We start from the raw sequence: 16,380 nt of genomic DNA on the forward strand, positions 1-16,380 counted from the left end.
TTCCAAAAGTGCAAACAATTCTGCTCGTTTTAACCAAGTGTATCATTCCTCCTTAAAAATTTAAATTTTCAAAATTGGAGGTGCTGCCTCCCCTTAAGGGCAGGTCAAACTCGATGCGATTTTTCCCTTGAGGCTCTATATAAAAATTGCTTCGACTTTGACCTGCCCTTAATGTTACCTATGGGCAAAAAAAGACTTTTTTTTGAAAAATCGGTTGAATATAATATATATATATATATATCTACAAAGTTTTACATATTGTTTATTATCATTTGAAGGATAACTGGTTTTTTTTAATGAAAAAAAAATATTAATAATTTTCAAATTTATAAACAATTATTCCTCGAGTCCTTAAAAAAAAGTGTTTTTCTGCAGATGATATAAACAAAGTCAAAATCATGATTTTCGTTAAGAAATCAAGAGTTGTTTTTTTTCCAAAACGAATTTAAAAAAAAAATTCTTTATTCACCCCTGAGTAAAATTTTACTTAAAAAAAAATTCGAAACTTAAGAAAAATATTTCTTAGTTGAACTTTAATAAAAATTAAAAAAATAAATAAAATAAAAAATTAAGATACAATCTAATGGTAAAAAATGATAAAAATTAAATTTTTATTACTCTCTACTTCTAAAATAAACAAAATTGACTAAAAAAATAAAAAATAACCTTTTTGTTTGACTTTAAATTTAAAAATTTCTGTAATTTTTTTGTAATAAATTTATATTTACATATTATTATTATATACTTATTTTGTGTATTTTACTTTCTATAAAAAAAAGGAATTATTTTTTTTATATATTTATATATTTTATTAACAAAAACCACAAAAACATAATAAAGGAAAATTAGGAATTTGAGGTTAGGTTATAAAGTAGTTTGTGGAAAATGTAAAGAGGTTTGTGAACAGAACAAACTATATATAAAAAAAATTAAAAATATTTAAAAAATTTTGATATTCCTAAAATATTTGTAAACAAAATTTCCCTTTGGACAATTTTTTTTGGTAAAATGGATTAAAAAAAAAAAGTTTTTTTTACCAAACATAAATTAAAATGAAAAATAAATTTGATTTTTTTGTATAAAAGATACGATTTTTAAGTCGAATTCATATTTTTAGAATAATTGAAAAATAGAGGGAAAAAAAATGCAACAAGGGAGAGAAATGAGTATAATTATTTCCTCCCATTTGATTGAACAAAATTTTATTGTTTTTACCTAAAAAACCGGAAAAGGTCAGAGAATTTCAAAATAGAAAATACTATGGCAACTCTCAATGAAGATGTCGAAGCGTAAAATTTTTAACAAATTGACATGTCCCTAATAGAAAAATTTTATTTATAAATTACAATTTAAATAATTCACTGCTAGTGAAGAAAATTATTATATTTTATTATTTATTTATAAATTTATAATTTTTTTCATTTCAATTATTTTGCAAAATTCAATGAAATATTATTTAGAGATAGATCAGTTTTTTTTAAATTTAGCTATCAAGGTTTTTTAATTTGGGACAAAGAGATTTCTCATTCACTTTAATTTTACATATATAGAGAGTAAGAGACTATTATACAACTTATTTAAATTTAGGGAATTTAAGCGGTATAAAATGTTTTTGTGCGCAATGTATAATGCGCAATTTCCTTAGGCCTTAAACCGGAAATATTTCAACAATGTGCTGCAAAGATCGTATTTGCTGCCGATATGATACAAGAAGTAAATTTTGCTTTTCGTTCAGCCTTACATTCCTTTATTAATAAAAATTGAAAAGGTATATATAAATATATAAATGAAAAATAAATTTTTTCTACAATTTAGATTAATATTAATTCAATGACAAATATTTTTGGAAAAAGTGAACATCATTTTAAAAACAAGGTAAGTGTTTTAAACAAGTTACTATAGTACAAACATTCGTATAGGTGAATATTATAGTTATTATTTATAGTTTCACATACACCTAACTTTCTTTATTTGTCTGATATGAAATATTCACTTAAGTAAATAATGAATTTATAATTTATATAGATATTTATTCGTTTTCAAAAAAAAAAAAAAAATTGTCATATTTTAATAGTAAAAATTAGAATTGATTCCCCTTTGAAATGATCTGTGAGGAAAATTTTGAATCTTTTTGATAGTGATTTGAGTGTAAAAAAAAAATAAATTGTTTAGTAAAGATTTGAATTGATCAATTTTTATGTTAAGATTGAAATTGAATTTATAATTTATTACTTATTTTAACGACTGTACGTATTTCACAGTATTGTAGGTTAGGTTGTCACGTTAATCAACCGAAATGGATTCATTGGATGCCGTTCTAATTGAACAAGCTTTAAATTATCATGGTGAACAATTACAAAAGGTTTGGGAGGATAGACGAGGAAAGGATGAATTATCAATGCTTTTTGATGAAAAATTAAGTTTTGAAGTTTACGAGCAGAGGGAAAAAACACTTTGGTATAATCATTTTTTTTCCCCCTTCATTTTCAAGTTTACTGCGTAATTCAATTTATTTTTTTGACTTCAAATAATTGTAATTATAATCAATTTATTTTTTTCCTCATCATTTCAGTGAAAATGATAATGAAAAAAGGCAAAGGCTTCAAAAGTTTATTGCAAAAAAAGCTGACGTTTTATACAGTAAATCAAATTCGGAAAATTCAACAGTGCCAATCAGTCAGCAAATTGATCATGAAGGTAAAATTTGATTTTTATTATTATACATTGAAAATTCGAAGAAAATTTTACATTTTTATCATTCATTGATTGATTAATGAAATATAATGAGTGGTTGTGATATTTTTAGCAGCGTATGGAACAATGCCAGGACTTGATTCGTTCATTAAAATAGATAAGTCTCAGCGTGTTCGTAATTTTTTAGAGGTAATTTTTTTTGAAAATATCTATATAGTTTTTAAAATTTTATTTTTATTATTTCAATATTATTTTTTCATGGTAGTCACAAGTTAGAGATAATTTCTGAAAATTTGTGAAATTAAACAAAAAAAAAACAGTCAATTATTATACTTCTTGTATTCGTAAAAAATTTTAACAATTTTTTCTTCTAGAATGATCATAGGTTACAAATTTTTCACTTTTCGATTTTGATAATTTGTTACTTTTTTCATCTTTCTCAATTGATTCGGCAAAGAAAAAAAAATTCGATTTCTTAAAAACTCTACCTCTTAAATTTAATAAAAAAAAAAAAAATTTCCAGGCAAATATCAGAAAAATTAAAAATATTATTCTTTCTTGTGGTAACCGTGAATTATTTTTCTTTTTTTAAGGAATATTTTTGAATTTATTTAATGAATAAATTTTTATTTTAGTCATTGGTTAATGGAGACGTCATTTATACTCAAGTATTGGGAAAAAGTAGTATGGGTTTTCTTTTAAAAGTTCTTTGCAATTGCAGTGATTGTCCAAGAGTTGTTCCTGAACTTACAATCAAGGTACGAAAGTCACTAGGTCATTTGTATTGTTTTTTTCTTGATGAAAAATCAAAACTAAAAATTTGATAATTTTTTGTTCTTTTCTTTTTTTTACAAAAACGTTTGTAGGCTTTAATGTTGAATTCATCTACGCTGCCAGCGGTTGATAAAAATGGTGTCACTCGAGAATATATGGTCGATGATCTAGTCTGCGTTTGTGTAAGTGAAGTAAATATTGAAGCGGAACGAATAATTGCCTCTATGAATATCACACCTCGTAAGGGTTTAATTTCTCATCCTCCATTGGGTCTTATCGATGCCAATGATCTTCCCGATATTTATAGGCAAGTTGCAATCTAATTATAAATTTATGAAATAGAATGTTGGAATAAAGAATAATTATAAAATATTTTATTTCGCTCAAAGTAGGAAAAAATGGATTGAATTTCTAAAAAAAAAAAGATTTTCTAATTTGATAGTTTATTTGAAACAGAAGAAGAATAATTTTAAAGACCTAATTTTTTTTAGTTTTATTTGAATAATTATTTGATTGATAAAATAATAATAATAATAATAAATTTAATCAGAATTTTAAATAACATTTTGTTTTATTTTAGGCGAATCGCAGAAAGCAATGATGAAATTTTTGAATCCATTTTGGAAAATAGTCCTGGATTCTGCAATCCAAATAACACGAAATATCTTTCTGATTTGTTATTATTAGGGCAAGATAATCATTCTCATATGATTGGTCTTAGGTAAGTTATAACATTGTTATCTATACTTTAATATAAAATTACAATCGAATTCAGTCGATCAATTTTAATTAACTAAATTTCATTGTACACCTTTTATAAAGGTCTTTACAATTTCCAACGTACTACATATAAAACCGTAAACACTAATAATGGATTATTATTATTATTATTAAATATTCATTGGTAACCATTACTATTGAAATTAAATAGTAAATAATTTAATTTAATTCTATAAATAATAAAAAATTATTTTTAGACAAAATTTCAAGCTAGAATTCAGTGAAACAGATTAAAAAAATCTTCACAGTTCTTTGTTTTCTTAGAAATTTTTCAAATTTGATTTATGGAAGTTTTTCTAATTTAGATTTTCGGCAAAATATTTTTAGATGAAATCCAAACATTTTCAATTTTAAATAGATTTACAAAAAATTTTCTAAGATCAATTCATGGAATATTGTTAAGTAAAATATTTAAAGAAATATTATTTTTTTTTTTTTGAGTTAGAATAATTCTCGAGATTTGAACTCATATTTTTTATAAAAATAATTTTTCAAAAATATTAATTTACCAATCAATTAATTGAAATTATTCTAGAAATAATAAATAAAAATTTTCAAGTTATTTTCAAATATTCGTATAAATAATTAAAAATAACAAATTTTAAATCAAATAATTAAAAATAACTTCAATTCAATTAAATAATTGAAATTATTTTCAAATTTTAAGTCGAGAAATAGAAATTGTCTTTAAATTATTTAATCAAATAATTGAAATTATCTCCAAATAAAGAATCCAATTTTTTGAAATTATCTTCATATTTACTAGGTATATGAAAATATCAAATTTTAAAATAAAATAATTTAAAATAACTTTAATTATTCAAATCAAATAATTGAAATTATATAGAAAATTTTTAATATATTAAATATCTTTACAAAAAGTTTTCTTACTTCAATTTATAGAATTTTATTGAGTAAAATATTTAAAAGAATTTTATTAAATTAGAATAATTGAGAGTCGAAATCAAAGAACCGGTTATAATTCCTTTTAAATTTGAAATAATTGGCTGCTAAATAAAAAAAAAAAAAGTTTTGAATTTTAGTTTTCTGTAAATATTTCTTTTTTTTTTAAAATATAAGAGCATAGCTGCCAAAAAAATAGGATTCAAAAGTTTAATTTTTTTAAAAAATGAAATGTAGTAATGAATTTTAAAGAATTATTTATAACAAAATTTTATTTTTGAGTAAAAATAAGTGAAACCAGATACTAAACATTTCTGTCTCCGGTTTTAAAACTATTTGTTTTTTGATAGATATACGCTCTTAATATTTTCCTAAAATTTCATTTATTTTGAAAATAATCGAACAATTTTAGAATTTGTATTTAAAAAAAAAGTAGAGTAAAAAAAATTGTCAGTGAAAAATTATTAAGATTGTAAGAGAAGTTTAAATTTTAAGTTTTTAAAAATTTCACTGGTCTCTTCTTTTAATTTGCAGAGAAGGTTTTTCACTAGACGAATATGGTGTAAAACTAAGACAAATACAATCAAGTAAATGGGCATTTCGCTATGTAACCGATGGAATTGATCATTTTCAAGAAGGAAAAAATTCAGAAGCTTTCAAGTGCCTCAATAAAGCCTTACTTATTGATCCTTTAAACGAAGAAGGATTGGTAGCTCGTGGTTGTTTGTAAGTAAACCAAGACTTAAAATTTTCTTTTATTTTCATTAAATTTTTTTTATGTTTCCAATAGTTTACAAATATCTGTTGTTTTTAATTTGAAAAAAATGTATTTATTTCTAACAGACATACAACTAATGGAAATTTGAATAAAGCAGTTGAGGATTTTGAAATGGCAATAAAATTAAATCAATCACACGTAAGTGCCCGTAAATATTTGGTTGAAACACTTGTCGCATTGGGACGTAATTATGAGGATGAAAAAGAATTCGATAAAGCACTAGAAGTTTTCAATAAATGTCTAACAATTGATCCGTGCCATGAAATAGCAAAAAATGAAATTGAATATTTAAAATTGGGTGGCATGAATGAAGAAAATGAGAATTCAGTTCATTTATTAAACAATATGGAAAATCATGTTGAATCTTCAATTATTAAATTAGATAAAAAGAAGCAAAAACGAAGGAAATTAATGAGAAAAAAAAGAAAAAGATGCAGTTCAACATCGAGTTCATCGTCAAGTGATTCATCGCAATCAGAATCAAGTACATCATCATCTTCCAGTGAATCTCGTTCTTCCTCAAGTTCATCTTCACATAGAAAATCACTTGATTCAAAAACGCGTGCTTCCCTATCGCCATTGAGTAAACGAATGTCCATGTATAATATTTTACCAGAAATAAATAATGATTTATTGGATTTAGAATGTCCAAGGGATAATATAGGTTCAGATGATGATACTAAAGATTATGAATTAAAAGTTCGTAAATTTTTAGACAAGTCAAAAGATGATTCTGATTATGAAGACAAAGTATGTTTTAATCATTTTTTAAATATATTTATTTCGCTTGTTCAACTGGATTTTTGACAATGTTTTGCCTTTTTTTTTTTTTTTTAGGTGAGAATATTTTTTAAGACAGCGGCAAGATGGAAAATGGAAAGAGAAGAGGAGAAGAAGCAAAATAATGAGAAAATTAAAAGAAAAGGAAGAAAGAGTAAAAAAGACAGAGCCAAAGACGAAAGAAGGGAGAAACTTTTTAGGAAAGAAGAACGTAAAAAATATAAATCTCGTAAAAGAAGATTGGAAAATAATGGAATGTCTCCTTTACAAGATTTGCAGAAAGTAAATATAAGTCATGATTTTGCAAATCAAGAGGAAGAATCTCAATTATTTTATCACGATTCTAGAATTTCTCCCCAAAGTACCTCAACATCGAGTGAAAAATTCAAAAATGCCAAACTAGCAAGGTAAGCATTCTCTCTTTTTTTTTTTTTGATGATTTAATCATTTTCTTTTTTAGGCAATATTAATTTTAAAATACCTTTAATTTAATATTTTTTTATAATTTTGAATATTAATCTTCAAAAGTTCTTGAATTTTTTTTCGAACCTTGAAATTCTTTGATTTTTATAACAAAGCATCTAATTTAATCAAAATAATATTAATTTTATTAAAATAATTTAAAAACCAATTTCCTCTTTTTTTTCAGACACAAAAATGAAATTAACAAAGTTTGGGATGATTTTTCAATTGACTCAAACATTGGTGGTGGTAAGCACAAAAATAATCAATATGAAAGTGAATTAAATAATTCTTCAAATGCACAAAAACAAATGCGTAATCATCAATCACAATCTCCATTAAGGGAAAAAATTGTGCCTAAACAAAAAATTTACGATAATAAAAGTAATTCAAAATCAATTGATTCACCGCAAAATAATTTCACGGAAAACAATCAATCACCAGAAATAATTCTTCAAAGAAGAATAAGTGAAGAGAGATATTTTAAACGTCTCAGAAGTCAATCGTGCAATTCATCAAGTTCAAGTTCATCACGATTTCGTTTAGCAAGACGTTCAAGATCAAGATCATTTTCATTGAGATCAAGAAAATCGGCAAGTTTTGAAAGAAAATATAGTCGTTCAATATCACGTTCATATAGTCGTTCACCGCCTAAATATCGTTCGAAATCATTTTCACGAAGTCGTAGTCAAAGTGAAGAGAGAAAATATCGTTATAAACAACAACCAACATCTTATCCATCGTCATCAAGAGGTTTTAATAATCGTGGTGGTCGTTATAATTCACGATATCAAGGGCACAATTCAAATTATCGTGGCAGTTTTCAAAATGGTAATCGTTTTCACAATGGTCAGGATAATCGTTTTAATAATAATAATAATAATAATAACAACAATAGAAGAGGAATGCAATATAATAAATATAATCCAAATTATCGTGGTCGTGGTCAAAATCGTGGACGATTTTTTCACAATAATCGACAACAAAATTATAGAAAACATTTTCCACAAGATGGACGACAATCATTTTCACAAGAAAAAGAATTTTATCCACAGGAAAGAAATTCATATTCTCAGGATTCGTTTGCACAAAAAAAGCATTTTTATTCACAAGATATGCCGCCAAATTCGAGAAAATTTAATCAAACATTCAATAGTGGAGAAGAAAATCAAGAAGGAGGATTTTAGTTTTAAAAAGAAAAAGGAGGTAGTTTTTTTTTTTTTGTTCTTTATTGAGTTTTCTATTAAGAACAAAAAGAGATGTGTATTTTTTACAAGATAGCTTGTATTTTTCTGAATGATATATATATGTATATGCATATATATATATAATTTTTTTTTTTTTTTTTTTGTTATCAGGACTGTATTTAATTGTTTTTTTTCGAATTAGATTTTAAGTTTGTGAATTTTTTTTTTGTCGTTAATTTTTTTAGGTATACATATATTTTTCTAATAATTAAGATATTTATAGTTAATATTTGTCGAATTGGAGAATAATAACACATTGTTTCTTTAACTCTTTTTTTGGGTTGAGGGGGAAGTTTGTGTTAAAAATTATCTTTTAATTCATAAAAGGAAAAAAAAAAAAAAAAATTTTGCGTTGAAAAAAAGAGGTATTTGTATAATTCGGAATCTTTCAAATAAAAGAGTCTAAATAAAGTGTTTATATCAAGTTGTCGTTTTTTTTTTTTTTTTTTTTTTTTTTTCTTGAAAAAACAAGTTCTTTAATAACGTCTAATAAGGTTCATGTAAAAAGTGGTAAATTGTTGTAAATTGTTCCTTAAGACTTATATATAACGGTGTTTTAGCACTTCAATTTTTAATGAATGTCTTTAATAAACTATCATTTTTGATTGCCCTCTCAGAATATTATAGGAACTTTTTAAAAGCAACCATTTATGCATATATACTCAATGAAAACGCGGGAAGTCTCGACCGTTTCCTGTATCACTCCGGCCTATAATTTAAAGGGTGATATCTCTTGATTGTATGATTATAATGATGCTTTATTATAGTTCATTGAATTCGTTTGATTCTCTTTATAATGCACCATAGTAAAAAAAAACCCGTATTTTCTTAACAGGCAAATTTTATACGTCTTAAGAAAATTTAGATAATATAATTAGTAATTTTTTTCTTTACATTTTTTTTTTACGAGACGAAAGTTTTGAACGTTTCAAATGAAGGAAATATTTTTTTCAATCTATAAAATATTAAAATTTATGATGACCATGTAAAATAAAATAATAAATTAAACAATTATTAAATTAATATTTTTTTTTTTTTTAGATATTTAAAATAATATTTTGTAATAAAATTCCTACTTAAAGAAGTTGCAAAAAAAATTTCGATCATTTGAACATTCAAAACTTTTGGCTCATTTTTTTTTTAAATAATAAATTATTAAATATTTGAATTTTTATCACAGTTGCCACAAGAATAAATTTTTATGATATTAAAAATTTATTCCCGAAAAATGTTATTAAATTTAATAAACTTTTAATAGAATTTTAATAATTTGAATTTTTACTAAAACAGGGATCACAGTGCGTAATCAATTCTGGTACACATTATGGTTTATGATTTAATAGTTTTTAATTTGTGTATAATATTCATTTCGAAATGTTAAAATTTGACGCTCATGTGTAAATGTAGTGTGATATTTTGGGAACAAAGTAAAATTATAATTTTATTAGTGAATTCGTTTTTAAAAATTGGAAAAAAAATTTTGTTTGGAAATTTAGAAGATCTGTGAGAATCTACATCAAACAAATTCACGAAGAGTCAACAATATTTAAGGTACATGTTCAAAATTTATTTACGACTATAAATATATTCCTGTGCTTTGATTTTATACATAAATGTCTTATTTTTGTGTCAGAAAATTGAAAATTCGTAATTTTACAAGAGGTACAACCATAACCTCAAAAAGTAGCAACAATTTTGAACTGTTTATTTTTACATATGGCTTTAAAGTTATATAGTCTAAATATTCTTTGATTTAAAGTATCATAAAAAGTAATTATGTGCCTTATTAAGTTATTCAAGTAATCTAACATGTGTTAATTTAAAATTGATTAAAAATAAATATATAACGATAAAAAAAATTCAGTAATTATTTATATGTGAAGTTTTCCCATAATGAGTTTTCAGTAACTTTTCGAAAATTATTTTCAGAATATATATAGTTAAAATTTTCCTTTATTTTACAAACAAAAACAAATTTTATACCATAATAGCCTCACGGTTGGGACTATTACGTACACACTTTGAGTTTATATATAACTCAATTTTTTTCTAATAAAACTTAAAGAAAATCTTAAATAAATTAATAAAATTCTAATAATATCTGACATTTAAATCGATTAAAATTTGGATAATTTGAAAAATTATTACTATAGATTTGTTTTGTTCAATAAACATTAAAAATGATTAAAAGTTGGATTACTTGAAATTAAAATTATATTGAATTGAAATTTGGATCAATTAAAATTTAATAACTTTTTCAAATTTTGATAAATTGAATTTTGGATTGATTGTTAACCAGAATTAGAGTGAAAATAAATTTTAGATCGATTATTATTTTAATTAATAAATATTTCAATTTTACTTCGATTTTTTTTTGTAATTTGGCTTAAATAATTTTTAAATCGATTAAAAAAAATTATTCCTCTTTAACTTACGATTTCTTCTAGAGGCAAAAATATTGTTAAAACAGTTTTATTATAAAATTCGTAAATTTCAAAAATTATATTCCAACTGGAAATTAAAAAAAAAAAAAAAAAGTTGATGGAAAAAATGAAAAAGAAACAAAAATTTTTTAAAGGCACCGTAATATCACATTTATTTATATAACTATTATTTCAGCGCACAGTTTTATTATTTTATAGAGAGAGAGAGCTATAAAGCGTATGTCAATATTAATGCTTTTTGTTTTGCATTAAAACTATTATACAATATCGAAGAATTATATAAATAATTACAAATATTTGTAAAAGTCAATCGGAAAATACTTTTTACAATTTGAGCGCAAAAAAATCGTTTTTTCCACTGCTATTGTATATATATACCTTTATATATATATATCAGTCATCGATTTGCGATTTCCAGTATTAATTTATTGAAAATATTATATAATGACACGATTCCTATTATACATTCATTTTTAACTTCTTCCTTTCTTTCTCGGAGTCTTGATTCTTAATATTATACATATTCTATTTACAAAGTCTTGAAATTTTTTTTTTTTTGCACTTTAAATCGTAAACTTTTTTTTTAATCACTAAAATTATTGAAATAGAAATCTCATTGAGGTAAATAAGTCAATTTTGACTTGAAATTAAAAAAATACCATTCTTTTGGTTTTTTTTTTAGAAATTCACATTTACTTACAATGTACATATATAGATTTGAACATCCAAAGAGTATTTTTAAATAGAGATCGTCAAGAGAATTTTTTTTTTTTTTTCTTTTTATTCCCCTGGTTTCGAATTTCGAAATCTTCGCGTTTTTGCAAATCGTAAGTAATCTGGATGTCGATAAATAAAATCGGCGAGTTGTTCCGTACCCGCGTAAGTGTCAGCTTTAGTGCCTTTACACATTAATAATTGTATACCGGAAAGTTCAGAATCACATTCAACTCCATGATAGATGTGAATTAAATTACGATCTGGAGCACGAAATACATCCAAATTTGATTTCACAGCTTTCTCGAAAAAATCGACGTCTTCCTTTCCCCAACCTTGTATTGATAAATCAAAGCCACCAACTTTTCTGTAAAATAAAAATAGAATATTATTAAACTTACAGGAATATAGGCATTTAATTAAACGGGAAAAAAATTGGAAATTTTTTTTTGAAAAAAAAAAAGAAAAAATTTTACTACAATTTTTTTATTTTTTTGTAAATTCTATTTTTTTTCCTCAAATATTCGTTTTTTTATATCCTAATCTTTATTTATTTTTATAAACGGGCAAAATTCACGAATTTTTTCTCAAATTATTGTATTTTTTTTAAATTTCTAAAATTATTGATTTTTCTTTCAATTTTTTCTTTTCTATGACTTTTTATTTCTAAAAATATTCAAAAATTTACGTTCTTTAAAATAATATTTCCTTTCAAATTCTCTTTTTTCAATACCTAAAATTAATTTATTCATTTTTATAAATTAGTCCAAAATTTTCAATTTTTATCGTAATTTCTATTTTTATTTTGATAATGTAAATAATATTCTCCATTTTTTACATTTTCTTTTCTTGAATATTGTGTTATTATTTAATAAAATTTTTTATTCTTCTTTCATATTCTAAAATTCTCGTGTTTTTTTAAAATTCTTTTTCACTTTCCCACCAATTTTAAATTTTCTCACGTGAAAATTTAATTTATTATTTTACCTGTTTTATTAATTTTTTTCTTTTTTATATATATATTTTTTTTAAATCTAATCTGATATAAAATAAAATTTGAATTTATTTTCGTTTTAATAAATTTTTATCAATTTTGAGTTCAAATAAAATTCAATGAATTCTAATTTCAATCTATCTAAATTTAAATCAATAATAATGCAAATTAAAATAAATTTTTATTTTCATTGGTCTAAATATTTGAAGGGTAGAATGACAAAAGGGGTCAAGCGCCAATTTATCGAAAATGAGGTTTTTGCATAAAAAAATCAAGAAAATTCATTTACACATTTCTGTAGAAGGATTTCCTTTTTTATTGCGTATTTAAATCAGTTTTTAATAAAAATTAAATTAATAAAATAGCCTCAAATTTACTTTACTGCAACCTGATTGAAAAACAAAAGAAAGTGGTGAGTCAATAATATTATCAAAATAAAAAAAAATATTATTTTTTTAGGTTTTATTTTAATATTTTATTTTAATTTTATTTTAATAATATTTTAATTAATAAAATTAATAATAATAATGTATTTTCAATTTTAAACAATTTTAAAATCATTTTGTTATTAATTTTTAAATATTTTTATGGTTATACTAAGTGAACAATTGAATTTAAAGATGAAAGTATTGCTCAATTCCAAAGCAAGCAATTAATTCGTAATTTTCTTGAAAACAAACAATTTTTTAAAGGAATTTTTTTTTCTATTCATTTCGTCGATTCCATAGAAAGAAACTAATTTTCCAGTTTTTCTTTAAACTATATATTTTTTTTATAATTAATGCTTAAAGAAAATGTGCGCAGTTGATATAACCTCAAGGAACCACAGTTTTTTTTTAATTTTATCGTTAATATGTAGGTTTATTTCAACAATTTGTTGTTTATTTACTAAAACATACTAATATATCGAAACGGTTTTCTCAGTTTTTTTTTAAATGACCTGCAAAATTTTTAAAAATGTTTTTTTTACTTCCTGTAAAAACAGTGAATTGGCGCTTGACCCCTTTTGTCATTCTACCCTTCATTTGTTTAGATGAGAATCATCTCAATTGTTTATAAATTTCATTTATTAAAATTTTTAAAATATTAATTTTTATTTATTCGAATTTCAAGAAACATTTCATTTAATTAAACCAAAATTTAATTATTTGTCTAAATTTTAATCGATTTACATTTTAATTAACATAAATTTAAATCATCATTTCTATATTTTAATTATATTATGGAAATTTTAATCGATGCTGAAACAAATTCATTTAAATTTCAGTTATTTATATAGCAATGATTTTTAATTAAATTTTTTTTAATTATTTACAATTAATTTTTTTGAACTTATTTATAGAATCTAAAATTATTCGGTATTAATGAAATTTTTCTATTTTTTATTTTTAACGATTCTTTAGAATTTTTATTTTTTTTTTTGAGAAAAAAAAATGTTAATTTAAAAAAAATTTCCAATTAATTTATAGGAATGTATTGAAAAAATTGTCGACAAAAAATAATAAAAATTGTATAAGAAATTGAACATTTGAAAAATCTCCAGTTAAATATAAAAAACAATTTTCCATATTGTCGGAGAATTAATTTTTTTTATTTTTAAAATATTTTGAGTTTCTTTAAAAGTCCAATTCTTCAATTCGTTCTTTAAAATAAAAAAATAATAATTCTCTTATACAATAATTGGCGAAAAAAATTGAATTTTAGAAATTATTATTATATTCAAGAAAATAAATGAATTTCTTTTTAAATCGAAATTTTACCAAAAAATTACGAAAACGAATGTGAAAAATTTATCTTATAATTTTTTTTTTTAATGTTTCAAAATATAGCATAATTTTAAATTCTCAATAATTCTAAAATCTATTTTTTTTTAAATAATAAATTATGAATATCAAAAAATAAAGTTTACCTGTAATCAGCCTTGTACAATGCGACAATACCAAATCCAAATTGCCTCCAATATCCACTTCTATCATTGATCAAAAATTCCATCTTTTCCTTTTTATCTCCATAAATAATATTCGGATCATATTGACTAAATATAACCGGAAAATAAATCCTGAGATTAATAACAGTATTTAATCTAATTCTAATTAAAGCAGATCGCGTAAAAATAATATCAACATCGACAAAAAACATCAAATCATCATTTTTCAATGTACTAACGCCAATTTCAAGTGCTTTTGCCCTAGAAAAATTTCCCGAGTTTTCTATCACATTAATTTCAGCATTTTGATAATGATATTTCAATTGACTAATAAGACTTATTGTTTTATTGAAAGAATTTTCTTTCTTATGGGGAAATAGAATAACAAATAATTTCGTTCTTTCGCCTCTTTTAATACAAACTTCTTCATAATTACGTATAAATCGTTCAAAAATATCATATCTTCCCGATAGTGGAAGAATAAAATTTATAATTTTACTGTGAACTGGATCTAAATTGCTTTTTGAACTAAAACTCAATCCTAGAAAAATATCTGGGAAAATATTTTTTAAGGACTTTGAACTACTTTTTACTTTTGAATCAACTTCCGTTCCATCAATGACTTCTCGGATTTCTAAACCTGGAAAAAAGAGAAATAAACATTTTAATTATCTATTCAAAACTAGCAATTTTTTTTTTTTTTTTTTTTGAACAAAATTATAACTAGAACAAAAGTCGATAAAAACCTTTTCATTTTTGAGTTTACAAAGATTTTTTTTTTGCTAAACAAAATTCGAAGAAAATTGTCTCTTCTTCTAAGTAGAAAACGGTAATTAATACGATACTGAAGTTCACAACGTTTATATGATAAATGATTATAGAAAATAAATTTGCTTTTAAATGGAAAATTATAAAATATTTTAGCTAAAAAAAATGTTTTCTATAATTGCAAGAAGTATATCTTTGAGACGAAAATTCCTAGAATTTTTTATTTTAAGAACACATGAATTTCCCATAAAAATCAATTAATTATAATTTTCATTTTAAAGTATTTTATTAAAAACAATTATTTTTTTTAGACGAATTTTCAATTTTCGAATTCAAATTTGACAAATTTTCTTTTTATACAAAAATTTTACATAACATAAAATATTTAGTTATCAAATTTTTCTTTGGAAGAATTTTTATTTTACAGTCATTTTTCTTTAAGTGACTTTTTATTTAAAAGAATTCTCATTCAATCGAATTTTATTTGTGATTTGAATTTTTAAATGACAGAAATTCCAATTCACCGAATAATATTATTTATACGAATTTTTAAATTGTTAAAATTTTTAAAACGTCGAATTTTCATTTATCCGAAATTATAAATGACCGAACAAATATAATCAACAGAAAAATCTCGGCGCAATTTTTAAAATCGACTAATCACGATTTTCTTGATAATTTCTAATTGGTTAATTTTAAAAAATTTCGCCGAAATCTTTCTGACGATTGTTTCTTCGGTTATTTATAATTTTGGATAAATGAAAATTCGGCGTCTTAAAAATTCTATCAATTAAAAATTCGAACAAATAAAAATTAGGACAAATTAAAATTCGACGAATTGAAATTTCTGTCATTTAAAAATTCGAATCACATAAAATTTGATTGAATAAGATAAAGCAAAAAAAAAATTAGATAGCTAAAAATTGTATTAAGTAAAAATTCGTATAATAAAAAATTCTGTCAAATGCTAATTCGTTCAAAAAAAAAAAAAATTATTTCTAATAAAATTCTTTAAAATGAAAATTTTAATTAATATATAATTTTTATGAAATAATATTGCACCCCCGTTGTTGAATTTCAGCATTTTGTAAATTAATGAAAAAAAATTGATTAAA

The 16,380-nt window shown here is 22.7% G+C and overlaps 2 protein-coding genes across 5 annotated transcripts in view; one reads left to right on the forward strand and one right to left on the reverse strand.

Annotated features, from left to right (window-relative positions):
* Positions 1–1,643: 1,643 nt before the first annotated feature.
* On the forward strand, positions 1,644–8,842 carry LOC127285592 (tetratricopeptide repeat protein 14 homolog). 4 transcript variants are annotated; one of them, XM_051311692.1, is made up of 12 exons: positions 1,644–1,768; positions 1,854–1,875; positions 2,262–2,457; positions 2,573–2,697; positions 2,807–2,883; positions 3,330–3,452; positions 3,561–3,775; positions 4,049–4,189; positions 5,686–5,877; positions 5,995–6,679; positions 6,767–7,116; positions 7,359–8,842. In XM_051311692.1, exons 3-12 carry the CDS (start codon positions 2,297–2,299, stop codon positions 8,356–8,358), a joined length of 3,069 nt encoding a protein of 1,022 aa, XP_051167649.1. In that variant the 5' UTR covers positions 1,644–1,768; positions 1,854–1,875; positions 2,262–2,296; the 3' UTR covers positions 8,359–8,842. The 4 variants fall into 4 exon arrangements, with proteins under 4 accessions (XP_051167649.1, XP_051167658.1, XP_051167675.1 ...); XM_051311701.1 differs by lacking the exon at positions 1,854–1,875 and having other exon boundaries at positions 1,668–1,768; positions 2,270–2,457; XM_051311718.1 differs by having other exon boundaries at positions 1,674–1,875; positions 2,810–2,883.
* A 2,178-nt stretch (positions 8,843–11,020) lies between these two features.
* LOC127285616 (chondroitin sulfate synthase 1) overlaps positions 11,021–16,380 on the reverse strand; it is a 34,588-nt gene continuing 29,228 nt past the window's right edge. Inside the window, exons 6-7 of the mRNA XM_051311731.1 lie at positions 14,480–15,137; positions 11,021–11,943 (exon numbers count right to left, since the gene is read on the reverse strand). Coding sequence (XP_051167688.1) covers positions 11,643–11,943; positions 14,480–15,137 — 959 coding nt within the window. The 3' untranslated portion in view covers positions 11,021–11,642. The remainder of the gene's footprint in view (positions 11,944–14,479; positions 15,138–16,380) is intronic.

The sequence above is a fragment of the Leptopilina boulardi genome, unplaced genomic scaffold (genome assembly GCF_019393585.1).
Source record: "Leptopilina boulardi isolate dan_hultmark-lab unplaced genomic scaffold, ZJU_Lbou_2.1 LbouV2_121, whole genome shotgun sequence".
Lineage (NCBI taxonomy): Eukaryota > Metazoa > Arthropoda > Insecta > Hymenoptera > Figitidae > Leptopilina > Leptopilina boulardi.

What these genes read in the sequence shown, in the direction of transcription:
- LOC127285592 (XM_051311692.1), top strand. Translation starts at nt 2,297, where the DNA reads ATGGATTCATTGGATGCCGTTCTAATTGAACAAGCTTTAAATTATCAT. An exon ending in GATCTTCCCGATATTTATAG is followed by an intron (nt 3,776 to 4,048) that starts GCAAGTTGCAAT and finishes GTTTTATTTTAG; the next exon opens with GCGAATCGCAGAAAGCAATG. An exon ending in AAAAATGCCAAACTAGCAAG is followed by an intron (nt 7,117 to 7,358) that starts GTAAGCATTCTC and finishes CTTTTTTTTCAG; the next exon opens with ACACAAAAATGAAATTAACA.